This window comes from Lissotriton helveticus, chromosome 5_2 (assembly GCF_964261635.1).
Source record: "Lissotriton helveticus chromosome 5_2, aLisHel1.1, whole genome shotgun sequence".
NCBI classification, from domain to species: domain Eukaryota; kingdom Metazoa; phylum Chordata; class Amphibia; order Caudata; family Salamandridae; genus Lissotriton; species Lissotriton helveticus.
This window is the reverse complement of record NC_136066.1, coordinates 14,979,728-14,995,724: the sequence shown is the minus strand read 5'-3', so window position 1 is coordinate 14,995,724 and position 15,997 is coordinate 14,979,728. Positions and strand designations below refer to the sequence as shown.

At 51.3% G+C, this 15,997-nt stretch overlaps 1 protein-coding gene across 4 annotated transcripts in view; it reads left to right on the top strand.

Annotated features, from left to right (window-relative positions):
* Window positions 1-15,997, top strand: part of NAIF1 (nuclear apoptosis inducing factor 1) — a 135,434-nt gene that overhangs the window by 66,532 nt on the left and 52,905 nt on the right. The window contains exons 1-2 of one of the 4 annotated variants that reach the window (XM_078646583.1): window positions 1,367-1,491; window positions 13,566-14,026. In XM_078646583.1, the coding sequence (XP_078502709.1) occupies window positions 13,585-14,026 (442 nt within the window). In that variant the 5' untranslated portion in view covers window positions 1,367-1,491; window positions 13,566-13,584. Of the gene's footprint in view, window positions 1-1,366; window positions 1,492-1,800; window positions 1,917-13,565; window positions 14,027-15,997 lie in introns of those variants that run through there. The other 3 variants (XM_078646585.1, XM_078646584.1, XM_078646582.1) reach the window with 3 other exon arrangements.

Below are 15,997 nucleotides of genomic sequence, written 5' to 3'. Positions count from 1 at the left end.
TGATGGGGGCCGGGCTCTCAGGGCCCCTGTGATGGAGGGCTGGGCTCTCCAGGGCCCCTGTGAGGGAGGGCTGGGCTCTCAGGGCCCCAGTGATGGAGGGCCGGGCTCTCCAGGGCCCCTGTGATGGAGGGCTGGGCTCTCCAGGGCCCCTGTGAGGGAGGGCTGGGCTCTCAGGGCCCCAGTGATGGAGGGCCGGGCTCTCAGGGCCCCAGTGATGGAGGGCTGGGCTCTCAGGGCCCCAGTGATGGGGGCCGGGCTCTCAGGGCCCCTGTGATGGAGGGCTGGGCTCTCCAGGGCCCCTGTGACGGAGGGCTGGGCTCTCAGGGCCCCAGTGATGGGGGCAGGGCTCTCAGGGCCCCAGTGATGGGGGCCGGGCTCTCAAGGGCCCCAGTGAGGGAGGGCCGGGCTCTCAGGGCCCCAGTGACGGAGGGCCAGGCTCTCAGGGCCCCAGTGAGGGAGGGCTGGGCTCCCTGGGGCCCCAGTGATGGAGGGCTGGGCTCTCAGGGCCCCAGTGAGGGAGGGCCGGGCTCTCAAGGGCCCCAGTGACGGAGGGCTGGGCTCTCAAGGGCCCCAGTGATGGGGGCCGGGCTCTCAAGGGCCCCAGTGATGGAGGGCTGGGCTCTCAGGGCCCCAGTGAGGGAGGGCTGGGCTCTCCAGGGCCCCAGTGAGGGAGGGCTGGGCTCTCCAGGGCCCCAGTGATGGAGGGCTGGGCTCTCCAGGGCCCCAGTGATGGAGGGCTGGGCTCTCCAGGGCCCCAGTGATGGAGGGCTGGGCTCTCCAGGGCCCCAGTGATGGAGGGCTGGGCTCTCCAGGGCCCCAGTGATGGAGGGCTGGGCTCTCCAGGGCCCCAGTGATGGAGGGCTGGGCTCCCTGGGGCCCCAGTGATGGAGGGCTGGGCTCCCTGGGGCCCCAGTGATGGAGGGCCGGGCTCTCAGGGCCCCAGTGATGGAGGGCCGGGCTCTCAAGGGCCCCAGTGAGGGAGGGCCGGGCTCTCAAGGGCCCCAGTGAGGGAGGGCCGGGCCCCTCCGCTCCCCCTCGGCGCATGCGTGGTCCTCGTGCCCCTCGGTGTACCGTGTCGGGGGCGCGCCCTCCTTCAGCCTTCACAAATGTCACTATTACCTTATGTAACGTAATGTATGCTTTTGTAATCTGTTCTTTTGTAATGTTTCTCATGATGTTTCATTTCTGTTCCTTTTGTGAAGCGCTCTGACACCTTCGGGTTAAGTCCGCGCTTTATAAAAACGCACAAATAAATAAATAAATAAATTCAGCCGTTGGTCCCGCCTCAGCCGCGGCGCGCGCCTCATCTAAAATGGCGACTCCAGAGGCCACGCCCACCGCCCCTCACGAGCGCGCGTGACGTCGGCCCACGCTGCGTCAGTTCCGCTCCGACGCAAGGACGCAGCGGATTCTGGAAGCCATTACGCTGCGCACTTTGCTTGGTCGGGGCCGCGGCTGCTCTACGCCCTTTGCGTACTTTAGTGAGTTGGAGTAAGTGATGGCGGCGCTGCGCGCGAGGCGGGCGGGGAGCGGCGGCTGCGGGGGGAGGAGGAGGAGGGCCCGGCCCCCGGGGGGGGGGGGAGGAGGAGGGCCCGGCCCCCGGGGGGGGGGGGAGGAGGAGGGCCCGGCCCCCGGGGGGGGGGGGGGGGGAGGAGGAGGAGGAGGGCCCGGCCCCCGGGGGGAGGAGGGAGCCTGTGAGGGGCCCCGCGAGGAGGGCGGCCTCGGGGCACGGCCTCTGAGGGAGGGGAGGGGGGGGACATGGGGCCGCCACGCTTCCGCATCGCTTATGCGTGACGTCTCCACATATGAGTGACACTCAGCGGGCGCGTGACACTTGGAGTGACACTGTCTCGAGTGGAGCCAAGCACGCGAGCTCATGGAAAGAGATCAATAGCAGTTATAAAGGGCTGCGCTAGGTTAGTCAAAATACATATTTTGAAAGCACATTTAAATTAAAAACGGTCTGTGCAGTTTTGGCAGCCTTGCTTACCATGTGTGTTCATTTATCCATTAATTAATATTTACAGTGCTTTCAGTCAGACTCGGATCTCCTGGCACTATAAATGCACCTTGCACTACCCCCGCTCAGCCAGCCAGGATTCAGTACCCTTACCGTCTGGTTACCTACACACAGACATCTGCAGTGATTGCGGTAAACACTGTTGCAGCCTGCAATTATTTAACTTCGGTTTATTTCATTTTATTGTCAATGTACCAATATTTTATACACCGTTACATCTAAGTCGAAGACCAACATATTGACACAGTAAAAAAAAAAAATTCACTCCTTTTCAGCCAATTCTTTGCTTCCGCCACCACACAGCCACTGCATCGCTTCCCCCTTTGCACTCATAAGTTGAAGTGCAGCTGTGCTGGACCCCCCTGTGGTTACAGTGATTGCCAGGCTGCCTAAGCCAGCAGAGGGCATCTTTAAATTGGGTTTGCTTGGGCCTCACTGGACTACAGATTAATCTGCACTGTACTATGCTGACATTGCAGGGGGACAGACGCACCTGCCAGGCAACCTGGCTCCTCGCCTTGGCGATGGTTTTGCAGCGCTATCACACTGAAGCTTTCAGCTCATCTAAGGCCATCTCAGCTATGTTTGTAGTTTAGATAGCACAGACCCACTTGCAGGGCTGATGACATTATGCCAGGTACACTCCAGGTTTGCAGGTGAGGTTGCAGTTGTTGATTTCCAAACAACAACAATATGTATTCACACAAGCGACTGAAATATGTCTGGGGGTCTGCGGGGGCAGTTGGAGAGAGCGGAAACATCCTGCACACCAGACCTGCTGCCCACCAGCAAACTCTCACCACTACAGAGCACTGTGAGATGCAGCATCGCCGGTGCCTCATGCACAGAACAGGGTGTGTATCACCCCCTGCAGAGCACAGCTCCTGAAATGCAGCATCACCTGTGTCTCCGGCATAGAACAGGGCGTGTATCACCCCCTGCAGAGCACAGCTCCGGAGATGCAGCATCGCCTGTGTCTCCTGCACAGAACAGGGCGTGTATCACCCCCTGCAGAGCACAGCTCCTGAGATGCAGCATCGCCTGTGTCTCCTGCACAGAACAGGGTGTGTATGACCCTCTGCGGAACGCAGCTCCTGAGATGCAGCACTCCCGGGAGTCTCCTGCACAGAACAGGGTATGTATCACCCCCTGCAGAGCACAGCTCCTGAGATACAGCATCGCCTGTCTCCTGCACAAAAAAGGGCGTGTATCACAACATGCAGAGCACAGCTCCTGAGATGCAACATCGCTGGTGTCTCCTGCACAGAACAGGCTGTGTATAATCCCCTGCAGAGCACAGCTCCTGAGATGCAGCATCGCCTGTGTCTCCTGCACAGAATAGGGTGTGTATCACCCCTGCAGAGCACAGCTCCTGAGATGCAGCATCGCCTGTGTCTCCTGCATAGAACAGGGTGTGTATTGCCCCCTGCAGAGCGCAGCTCCTGAGATGCAGCTTCGCCTGTGTCTCCTGCACAAAACAGGGTGTGTATCACCCCCTTGCTGAGCACAGCCCCTGCGTGGTTTGCACTGAGCTACTCCCCGCCTGAGGGTTACTGGAGAGGCCATGGAAGTCCGTGTGATATGCTGATACTCTGCACTATGGGATGTGCTCTTTGTCCAGATGCAGGAGATGGGTAGCTTTGTGTCTTTCCGAGGCAGAGATCCCTTCGTTGGAAAAAGTAGTGCAGTGAGTGCCACAATACTAAAATTAAACAACATCAATGTAGAGCAAGATGGTTTTATACACTCCGATCCGTATTAGCATATTACAAAGATGCAGATTTACAAAGAAATACATAATTTTACGGCAGTCCCTCTTTTCACCCCACCCATGTGTCCCCTAATACCCCCCGCCTCCCCGACCTTCATCGTTTTCAACCCCTACCCTTCTGATGTGTTTAGGAACATCGTCTATCTTACCATTGTGTTGCTTGACCTTCCCTCTGCAAACCCCATGCTTTTTTTCTTTACATATTGCACAGCGCCGTAGACTCCTGAGCTACATGGCTTAAAGCAAAAAAAAAAGCCACTTGAAGCGATCAATACGTGCCACCCAGTGCTTTTTTAAAACTTGAAGCCATGCGGCACACCAGCCGCGCTGTTGTGCAACATGTAAAACAAGCACTTGCAATGCAGTAGGTCTTGCATTTGCAATGGTTAGAGCTATTGGCCTTTAAATGACAATCTCTTATATCTATGTGTTGTAGTTTGGAGTGGATGTATGTGGTTTGGAGTGGAATTATGTGGGTTGAATTGGAATTGTTAGTTGTGGAATTGTGTGGGGTGGAATTATGTATAGATAGGAAGATAGAGAGGGATAGGTAGTTTGTGCAGGAAGTGGTGTATGAACTGTAGAAAAAGTAGCAGAAAGAGTGTGTTCATAAGAGAAAGAAGGGTAGAGCAGGCCACAGACACATAAAGAGGGAATGCCTGTGTATGCAGAAGAGACCCCAAGAAGAGGAGAATGAGAGATTGAGGGATGGAAACATCGAAAAGGCACAGGAAAGAAACTGTACTCAATGACCTGAAGTCAACCACCTGAGAGAGGCAGGAAGAGTGCGTGTGAGAGGTAGAGATATTGGCTGCCGTGTACCCCACAAGGCTTACCTGCTGCTTGCTGTGTAATCTCGCAGAGACGACATGAGCTATCGCCCCCGTACCCACCTTACCGCAATTGGGATGTGTACACAAACCAGGATGGAGACGTGATTGGGGAAGGAAGCTAAAGATGACAGGGATGGTGTCCAGAAGACCAGTAGAGGACCTCCTTCTGTTCGGAGTATAACCGTGAACACCGGCTGGGAGGGAAGACAAGGAGAGACCCAGTTACAACAGGCACAGACCAGACAACCCCTCCTCTTACCACTCCTTACACACATGCGGAAAGCAGTAAATACCTTGTGACTGGAAACACCATATAACCAGATATCATCTAAATAATAAAGTAATAAGCGCTCCAGCGCGGTGCAATGGTAAACAGGACCTAGTGCTTTAGCATAGTGCAAAAACAAAGTAACAAGCGCTCCTGCGTGGTGCAATAGGAAACAGGCACTGGTGCTCCAGCGTGGGGCAAAAACAAAGTAACAATCGCTCCTGCGTGGTGCAATGGGAAACAGGCACTAGCTCTCCAGAGCGGTGCAAAAACAAAGTACTAAGCGCTCCTGCGCGGTGCAAAGGAAAGCAGAAACAAGCGCTCCAGCACGGTCTGGTATACACAAGTAAAAGTGCTCCAGCACGGTGTGTCATACATAAGGAAAAGCACTTCAGCGCAGTGTGGCGTACACGAGGAAAAGCGCACCAGCGCGGTGTGGTATTCACTAAGAAAGCGCTCCTGCGCAACCTGACGCCAAAACCAGGCCCCAAAGTACGTGCCAAAAGGAACTGAACATAGTCAAGGCACTTTTCAGCGCGTTCGCACTGGAAGGGGAACCAAGCCCAGGTAATGCGGTTTGCGCAAGCAGGGAGACTGAGAAAGTCACGAAGAAAACGAGGCAGCACTCCAGCGCGGCCTCGGGATACCTGAAATGGTGTCCGATGCAGATGTGGGCATACGTCAATGGCAAGGGCGTCAATACGAAGCCCTGAGCCTGCCGGAACCGCTGTGGTTATGCAGTTTCCCCCGGAAGCGCGGTGTGACGAGCGGCGGTTTCCGGTAGCGGAAAACTGGACCGCCAACCGCCCGCATTACGGAAGTGAGGAACACTCATTTCTGCATGAGTGAAGAAGCGCACACACATACACCAGGTACTCGGGGGCGGGGCTCCCACCGCACCATGACATTGGCATTGTAAATGACAATGTCTTTTTTACCCATGTGTTATGGAGTGGAGTGAATGTATTTGGTTTGGATTGGAATTGTTAACTGGAATAGTGTTGTGTGGTATAAGTGTGGTGTGGAGTGGATTTGTGGAGTGGAATTATGTGGCATGGTTTGCAGTGGAATGATGTGGATAGTAATTATGTAGTATTGATTATGGACTGCTATTATGTGGAATGGTATTTTGTGTTGTGGAGTGGTATGTTGTGGACTTACATTATGGGGTTTGCTGCTGAATTTTGGGGCATGATGTGTGTATTGAATGCATGTGGTGTGTTGTGTAATTGTGCTGTTGAGTTGAATTATGTGGCTTGTCGGATTATGAGGCATGGAATGGAAATGTGTGGAGTTGAATTGTGAGGCGTGAAACTGTGCGGCGTTTAGTGAAATTCCAACTTTATCTTGGAGAAGGTGAAATAGGTTTACCAGAAAGTTAAAATCATGTTAAGAATTATAGAATCTTGAGTGGAATAGGAGGTTTTTATTGAAAATTAGTTTATGCAGTGTTAAAAAACAAGAGGGTTTGCTACTGGGGAAGTGAAGATTACACAGTTTTATACACCAGTCTATCATGTTTCTCCCCTTCTATATTTGTTAATATATTAACAATGTGTTTGACTAACTACACAATAGAATAACAAAACCATCTTTCGTAGAGGGATGTACACAGTCTGGGCACATTGCTGTCTTAGCTATGAAGTGATCTAGTTAAACATGATCATTCTGAGATCTGACCTATAAAAACATACTTATTGAAATACGTTGGGTTTGGCATGATTTCAGAGCATGTTATGTTATGTTAATTTCGATTTATATAGCACCAAATCACCGACAGGTCTCTTAGCGCTTGCTTTGGGAACCCGTCCTGGCTTTCCCTGCGAGATTACCCCTACTGGGCATCCCCAAGGTGAAGACCAGGCATCCCGCCGCGGGGGGGCCGTAGTGGAGATTAAGCAAGCTATTGCCCAGAGCTGCAGAGTGTGAACTCATGCTTCGAGTAGGCACCGAGGCGAGAATTATCGAGTCCGTGGACATTTGTGCTCAAGACCCTGCCGCGTCGGGAATTGAACCCTGGTCCCGGGTCTGACCTCTGCATCAGGGGCTGCCTCCTCTAACCAGTGAGCCACACTCCTCTCGCATGAAAGATGTCCATTTGCGCGCTTGTTCTATTTGTACTTAAGTAGGGCATTTATGAAGTAAAACATGCATTTCTGTTTCGCTGCAGTGTTAGTGGTTGCACGAAGAATTTCCGTTGGCACACGTGAACTGAGCCGTGAATCATTGTGAATAACAAGTTACTCATTCCACGGGGACCTCTCATTTGAATCTCACTCATTTTCACTTTTTAGGTCTCGCCTGTCGATGCGCATGCGCATCGAGCTTGCGAGACTATTGGGGCTTAAACAGTCTTTAAACAACTTGCAAGGAATCGTGGCGATTCCTTGCAGTGCCCGTGAAATACAAGCTTAATGCGCATGCGCTTAAAAGCGCGTGCACATGCCCCCAGCCGCCTGCCTGCCCCTGCTGCTTTCACACCCTCTCGCCGTCTGTTCCCCCTGCTGTGTCATCAAAGGCTTTCACGGCCGGCCGGCCGTGCTTTCAGTTTCACTGCCGGCCGGCCGTGTAAAGTGCGCTTCAAAGGCCGCTCTCCCCGCTCCGCCCCCTCCCCTGCCCACCGTGTCGCATTTCTCCTCCCCCTCCCCTTCTCTGCCTTCCCTCCTTCTTGGATTTTCCCTCTGCTCTTTCCTTTATTCTTTTTCTCTTTTCTTTCACATTCCGTTTCTTTCCTTCCCTAGTTTGTTTCTTTTTTCCTGTTCCATTTTAAACCTCACACTGTATTTTCTGTACTCTTCCTGGGTGCACGCACCTCTTTTAGGACAAACGTTTAATCACACGCAGGGTGATGAACAAGGGGTTACATTTGCATGTTGTTTAGAGCTTCACTTCAAAGGGAACCACTCTCCCGCCCCCTGCTTCACACTTCAAAGGAATGCGCCCACGCCCACACAATGCCGAGAGCATTTCCCGGCCGATTTTCACCTTTTTTTAACATTGTAAGTGCTGGCTCAAAACGTCCCGACTGAAGTCATCATGTATGGCGTTCTATGTTTGCATTTGCGGAAGAAAGAAGCCTGGATCCAAGTCATTTGCCTTAAATAGTGAGGTCCTTGTTGAGCCATGTCACCACTGCGCAATGACTCGTACACCTTATTTGAAACATTTTGCGTGTTTTCAGAAATGCCGGGAGCCTTTGTCACCCATTTAAATCCGGATACTGACATAAACGCACTTTAGGCAGCCATGTTGTACGTCTCTTTCTCTATACGCCAATGTCTGCGTGTCCTCCTCTCCTCCCCCTCTCATTTTTCCCTCCACTCACCCTCCTCTCTCCCTGCCTTGTTTTTATAATGCTCTGTATTTATTACGCCAATGTCTCCGTGTCCTCCTCTCCTTCCCCTCTCATTTTGTCCCCCCCCGTCACCCTCCTCTCTGACTGCCTTGTTTATCTAGTGCTGCACGCCACACGTGCCATTTCCAAATACCTGTAAATGCCATGTGTGATTGTTACCCAGTTTAAGAGAGGCCAGGTAGCTTCACATCACCGCACGTTTCAGCGACGAATGTCCAACTCACTGAACCTTCTTTCCTGCTTAAAAAAAATAAGAGTGAACACTACAACCGGGCGTACTACTCCCACGTGTGATGGGCAATTTGAGACCTATGAAAACCTAACCATTATTTTGGCCACATTTAGATATTACTACCTTACTCGGGACTGCTTAATTCAGCGGCCTCTGCTCTTTTGCAGCTAAACCTCAGAAGCTTCCGGCAGCAGGCTGTTCTCTGCAGCAGCCCCCGAACCCTTTCAGCTATCCTCTAGTTTAAATCCACCCCAAGTACAGTGGCTTCGTAGGGAAGTGTTTCACTGCAGTTCCTTTTAACCTTCTCCATGAATTCAACCCCTGGGACACACCTCGTGCTGGTATTGTGCAATATTCTGCAATTGGCCAATTTAATATCGGGTTAACGTGTTGTTTTGCAACTAGCTGATGTGAAGTGCTTCAGGGTACTACAAACAACTCGTTTTGTAAAGTTAGATCTGCCCTGGTTTGCGGCTTCACATCTCAGTCATTCGTAGATGCTATTTAACTACAACACAGCGTTGCACATTTTTCTCGACTTCGGAAGGATGAGTCCCAATCTCATTTGTGCAAAGTGTTGTAATGGGATTATTGGAGAGTTAGAGAAACGTGCTCACAAGTTAAATTTTTATGCAAATCATCTGAGTAAATAAACAATAGCATGGTGCCGTTTGCGTCCTTGACTTGATCTGGTTTTTATTTTTATTTTGCTATTATTCTCACAAAGGCTAAGGTCTGCCTACTTTAGTATTAAGTGCTATACGTCGCATAAGCAACAGCTAACCATTCACTCAACCACGCAACGCCACTCACCCACGCAACGCCACTCACCCACGCAACGCCACTCACCCACGCAACGCCACTCACCCACGCAACGCCACTCACACACGCAACGCCACCCACACACGCAACGCCACTCACACACGCAACGCCACTCACACACGCAACGCCACTCACACACGCAACGCCACACACACACGCAACGCCACACACACACGCAACGCCACACACACACGCAACGCCACACACACACGCAACGCCACACACACACGCAACGCCACTCACACACGCAACGCCACTCACACACGCAACGCCACTCACACACGCAACGCCACTCACACATGCAACGCCACTCACACATGCAACGCCACTCACACATGCAACGCCACTCACACATGCAACGCCACTCACACATGCAACGCCACTCACACATGCAACGCCACTCACACATGCAACGCCACTCACACATGCAACGCCACTCACACATGCAACGCCACTCACACATGCAACGCCACTCACACATGCAACGCCACTCACACATGCAACGCCACTCACACATGCAACGCCACTCACACATGCAACGCCACTCACACATGCAACGCCACTCACACATGCAACGCCACTCACACATGCAACGCCACTCACACATGCAACGCCACTCACACATGCAACGCCACTCACACATGCAACCCCACTCAGCCACGCAACCCCACTCATCCACGCAACCCCACTCATCCACGCAACCCCACTCATCCACGCAACCCCACTCATCCACGCAACGCCACTCATCCACGCAACGCCACTCATCCACGCAACGCCACTCATCCACGCAACGCCACTCATCCACGCAACGCCACTCATCCACGCAACGCCACTCATCCACGCAACGCCACTCATCCATTTGCAAAACGAAAAATGTAAAACTCTTCTATTGCGAGACCTATTGCATTTTCAATGCTTGTTTTTTATTTGTGGCTCTTTTGTCCAGTTCATCTTTCAGAGTTTTCGCTCAATTCCGCAAACAACAGATTGCTAGAACTAAAATCTCTGCCTTTGTGAGACACTGGTGTCTGAAATAAACATATAACATCATGTTGGTCTTCTTCCTTATCAGAGACGGCTGCGAGGTACCTGTTTCTGTTACTATTTAGCACATAAGTGGTCAATAAACAGAGTAGATCCTAATTGGTGTGAAGTATTTCCTGATTGCATCATTTGCCCCAGCAGGCCATTACACCATATGACGGCAATGAGTTATCATGTGAAAATGGAGAGAGAGGCGTGCTGAGCCGATGAAGGTGGACCATGGATGGGGAGGGGTAAGTGGGGGGGGGATAGATGGGACCTGGCAGGGGGTACACTGAGGTCTCTATCTGACTGCCCCTCTTTAAGGTGTGTGGGTTTAGGAGGGACTGTGGTGTTTGTGTAGAAGGAGCTTGTGTGGGTACAGGGACTAAGTTTGTGTGTTTGAGATATATGTGCGAAGAAGGCAGTGTGTGTGTGTGTGGAGTGTGTGTTTGAGGAAAGGGTGTTGGGGATAGGGTGCAAGTGTGTAACAAACAATTGTGCATGTGGAGAGAACGAGTGTGTGTGTGTAGTGACGGCTGATTTGAGTCAGTTTGTAGAAAGGTATGGTGTATGTAGATGGCGTGTGGGTCGTATCTTTACATAGAGAGGTATTGGGTGTGTGGGGAGGGAGTTTTGTATCAAGAGAGTAACTGTGTAGGAATCGTTGCATCTCAGTGCATCGACCCCCAATACATTGGTGGTATTTACGCTCCAGGCACTACACAGTGCACTACATCGCAAAGGTATGTTAATGAAGAATTTTTACTGTTACATTGTAAATCACTAGATCATAGCAACCCGTATCCTCATTTTAAAGCCATACAGATGTGTTGGCTACTGTACAATGGGAGTAAGGATGAAAGCGAGACGGCCTGCAAGCATATGAACCCTTATGGAGTGCTATAACTAACAGAACAAGCATTGGCATAGCCAATAAGTCTCACCTTTGGGACCTTATAAGTGTTTAGTTATCCAGCACAATATCCTTGGTGCAACAACATCAAGTGTTGCATGGCTAAACACTTATGATGTCCCAAAGGCGAGACCTATTGGCTATGGCAATGCTTGTTTGTTTTGTTATGCTTTTTAAAACATAAATAAAAGGCATTGTCATTTACAATGCCAATAGCCTAAACTCGCATACATGCGAGACCTATTGCATTGCAAATGCTTGTTATTCTGTTTTTACTGTATTTAGTTTTTTTCCTTCGTGCCCAATGTATATGTATTTTATACGTATGCTTTCACAAAATATTTATTTTATATTATGGTTGTAACTGAATAAAGGTTTTATGTTAATGATGCTCACCGCCGTAGTAAAGCTATTGATTGGATTAAAGTCCTTGCCCAGCTGGAAGTATTACTCAGTATCCCAAGCCGGACAGGAGCTCTTGTGGGGGTGTGTGGGAGTTTAGGGTACAGGTTTAAAGGGAGGTGGGGGGAGTGCAATCTCCACCCCTAAACAGTCCAGCTCCCCCCTGTAGAAACAGAGCCCCAGGACTTTATACTCCCAGAGTGGAAGGCGCTCCTTTTAAGCAATCCTGACTTCAATGCTTCCCTTACATCCTTTTGATTGGTTGGAAAGATACTTTTTGTGTAAATAAGTGATATTGTAAAAAGTGTTTCTTAAATAATACTGGATTTATCCAGCACACAGGATTAATGTGCGCGTTATGTGGTGTTTTGAATAAGTCTTGATTTATGGCCAATGGGGTTATTTAAGGATTTTGTGTATTGCATTAATCCCTCCCCGTTTTTCAGCCTCATAAGCCACATCCCATATGAGTACTAGTGTTTGACCATGAACATTCATCCCTGCAGCAGGGACCTTACCTTCCGAGCTATCATTCTCTCGCAGCGTGGTCCCATGCACTCTAAAGGGGGCTGCACTGCTCCGGGTTAGTTTAAAGACGACCCCGCGAGACTGCTGCTCTTGCACGAGTAGTCCTTGTGCATGTTACTTCAGTCTTCCAAATACCCCACACTCTCTCTCCCTCTCTTCCCTGTGAATAGTGCCAGGTTTGGGGGTCCCTCTGTAACCTTTGGCCTTCTCTCTCTTCAGGAGTACTCCTCTCACACCCCTCTTATACCCGCCTCTTCCCCAGTCTTCCATATATCCCTCTCTCCGTCCCTGTGAATAGTGCCAGGTTTGGGTTCCCTCTGTAATTCTTGGCCTTCTCTCTTCCTCAGGAGACCCCATCTCTTGGCCTCCTCATCCCCAGTCTTCCATATATCCCCCCCTCTTCGTGCTTGTGTGCAGCGCCAGGCTTGGGTGTCCTTCTAATTCTTGGCCTTCTCTCTTCCTCAGGAGACCCCATCTCTTGGCCTCCTCTTCCCCAGTCTTCCATATATCCCCCTCCTCGTGCTTGTGTGCAGTGCCAGGCTTGAGGGTCCCTCTAATTCTTGGCCTTCTCTCTTCCTCAGGAGACCCCATCTCTTGGCCTCCTCTTCCCCAGTCTTCCATATATCCCCCTCTTCGTGCTTGTGTGCAGCGCCAGGCTTGAGGGTCCCTCTAATTCTTGGCCTTCTCTCTTCCTCAGGAGACCCCATCTCTTGGCCTCCTCTTCCCCAGTCTTCCATATATCCCCCTCTTCGTGCTTGTGTGCAGCGCCAGGCTTGAGGGTCCCTCTAATTCTTGGCCTTCTCTCTTCCTCAGGAGACCCCATCTCTTGGCCTCCTCTTCCCCAGTCTTCCATATATCCCCCTCTTCGTGCTTGTGTGCAGCGCCAGGCTTGAGGGTCCCTCTAATTCTTGGCCTTCTCTCTTCCTCAGGAGACCCCATCTCTTGGCCTCCTCTTCCCCAGTCTTCCATATATCCCCCTCTTCGTGCTTGTGTGCAGCGCCAGGCTTGAGGGTCCCTCTAATTCTTGGCCTTCTCTCTTCCTCAGGAGACCCCATCTCTTGGCCTCCTCTTCCCCAGTCTTCCATATATCCCCCTCTTCGTGCTTGTGTGCAGCGCCAGGCTTGAGGGTCCCTCTAATTCTTGGCCTTCTCTCTTCCTCAGGAGACCCCATCTCGTGGCCTCCTCTTCCCCAGTCTTCCATATATCCCCCTCTTCGTGCTTGTGTGCAGCGCCAGGCTTGAGGGTCCCTCTAATTCTTGGCCTTCTCTCTTCCTCAGGAGACCCCATCTCTTGGCCTCCTCATCCCCAGTCTTCCATATATCCCCCCCTCTTCGTGCTTGTGTGCAGCGCCAGGCTTGAGGGTCCCTCTAATTCTTGGCCTTCTCTCTTCCTCAGGAGACCCCATCTCTTGGCCATGAGTGGTCCAGCGAAGAAGCGGAAGATGAACTTCTCTGAGCGGGAGGTGGAGATCATTGTGGAGGAGCTTGAGCGGCAGAAGCACGTGCTCATCAACCACTTCAACGCCGGCGTGCCTCTGCTGGCCAAGAGCAGCGCCTGGCAGGACATCCTGCGGCGCGTCAACGCGGTGAGCACCTGCCAGCGGCAAGCCGCAGAGGTCAAGAAGAAGTGGTCAGACCTGAAGACCGAAGTGAGGAGGAAGGTGTCCCAGGTGCGTGCAGCCATGGACGGGGATGCAGCAGCAGCACCGGTCATCCTCACCCCCATGCAGCAGCGCATCTGCAACCTCCTGGGCGAGGCCACCATCATCAGCCTGCCATCCAGCGGCGAGTGCTCCTCAGACCTGGGAGCCCTGCAGGAGCCCATGGAGGCCGCCACCACCGTGACGCTCAACCAGAGTAAGTGAAGCCGGGGTCGGGATCCAGCGAGCTCAGTAACCGAGGCCCATAGTGGTGGTCCGAGATCCTGCAAGTGCAGTAGCATGGACACTTAGTGGTGCACCAAGATCTAGTCAACAAAGCCACCCGTGCCCCATAGTGGTGCACCAAGATCCAGCGAGCACAGTAGCATGGACACTTAGTGGTGCACCAAGATCCAGCGAGCACAGTAGCATGGACACTTAGTGGTGCACCAAGATCCAGCGAGCACAGTAGCATGGACACTTAGTGGTGCACCAAGATCTCTTGTGTTCTATTTCCCTCCATTCCCTTTATTGTTAATATTGTTGTGTGTGTGTGTGTATATATATAAATCTGCACATCCATCCTGGGTGAAGTTATTCTGAATGCTAAATTGCCTCGTGAGTGCCCATCCTTTGAATCCTAGCCATCTTGTTCACTTGTACAGGCTTCCTCTTTGGATCCCTTTTCTCCTCTGACTTCCTGTGTGGGCAGCGCTATACTCCTCTTTCTGTCTACGTTTTCTACCCAGTTCCCAGTCCTTGCCCAAGTCCCTGACCGTGTTACCGGCACAGTCCCTGACAATAATACTCCAGTCCCTCTCTTGTGTTTTGCTTTTACCTCCACAATACTCCGGTCTTTCTCTTGTGTTCTGCTTTTACCTCTACAATATTCCGGTCTTTCTCTTGTGTTCTGCTTTTACCTCCACAATACTCCGGTCCTTCTCTTGTGTTCTGCTTTTACCTCCACAATACTCCAGTCCTTCTCTTCTGCTTTTCCCTCCACAATACTCCAATCCTTCTCTTCTGCTTTTCCCCCCACAATACACCAGTCCTCCTCTTCTGATTTTCCCTCCACATTACTCCAGTCCTTCTCTTCTGCTTTTACCTCCACAATACTCCCGTCCTTCTCTTCTGCTTTTACCTCCACAATACTCCCGTCCTTCTCTTCTGCTTTTACCTCCACAATACTCCAGTCCTTCTCTTCTGCTTTTCCCTCCACAATACTCCAGTCCTTCTCTTCTGCTTTTACCTCCACATTGCTCCAGTTCTTCTCTTCTGCTTTTCCCTCCACAATACTCCAGTCCTTCTCTTCTGCTTTTCCCCCCACAATACACCAGTCCTTCTCTTCTGCTTTTCCCCCCACAATACACCAGTCCTCCTCTTCTGATTTTCCCTCCACATTACTCCAGTCCTTCTCTTCTGCTTTTACCTCCACAATACTCCCGTCCTTCTCTTCTGCTTTTACCTCCACATTACTCCAGTCCTTCTCTTCTGCTTTCCCCCCCCACAATATTCCAGTCCTTCTCTTCTGCTTTTCCCCCCACAATACACCAGTCCTCCTCTTCTGATTTTACCTCCACATTACTCCAGTCCTTCTCTTCTGCTTTTCCCCCCCACAATATTCCAGTCCTTCTCTTCTGCTTTTCCCCCCACAATACACCAGTCCTTCTCTTCTGCTTTTCCCTCCACAATACTCCAGTCCTTCTCTTCTGCTTTTACCTCCACATTACTCCAGTCCTTCTCTTCTGCTTTTCCCCCCCACAATATTCCAGTCCTTCTCTTCTGCTTTTACCTCCACAATACTCCAGTCCTTCTCTTCTGCTTTTACCTCCACAATACTCCAGTCCTTCTCTTCTGCTTTTCCCTCCACAATACTCCAGTCCTTCTCTTCTGCTTTTACCTCCACAATACTCCAGTCCTTCTCTTCTGCTTTTCCCCCCACAATACTCCAGTCCTTCTCTTCTGCTTTTACCTCCACAATACTCCCGTCCTTCTCTTCTGCTTTTACCTCCACAATACTCCCGTCCTTCTCTTCTGCTTTTACCTCCACAATACTCCAGTCCTTCTCTTCTGCTTTTACCTCCACAATACTCCCGTCCTTCTCTTCTGCTTTTACCTCCACATTGCTCCAGTCCTTCTCTTCTGCTTTTCCCTCCACAATACTCCCGTCCTTCTCTTCTGCTTTTAC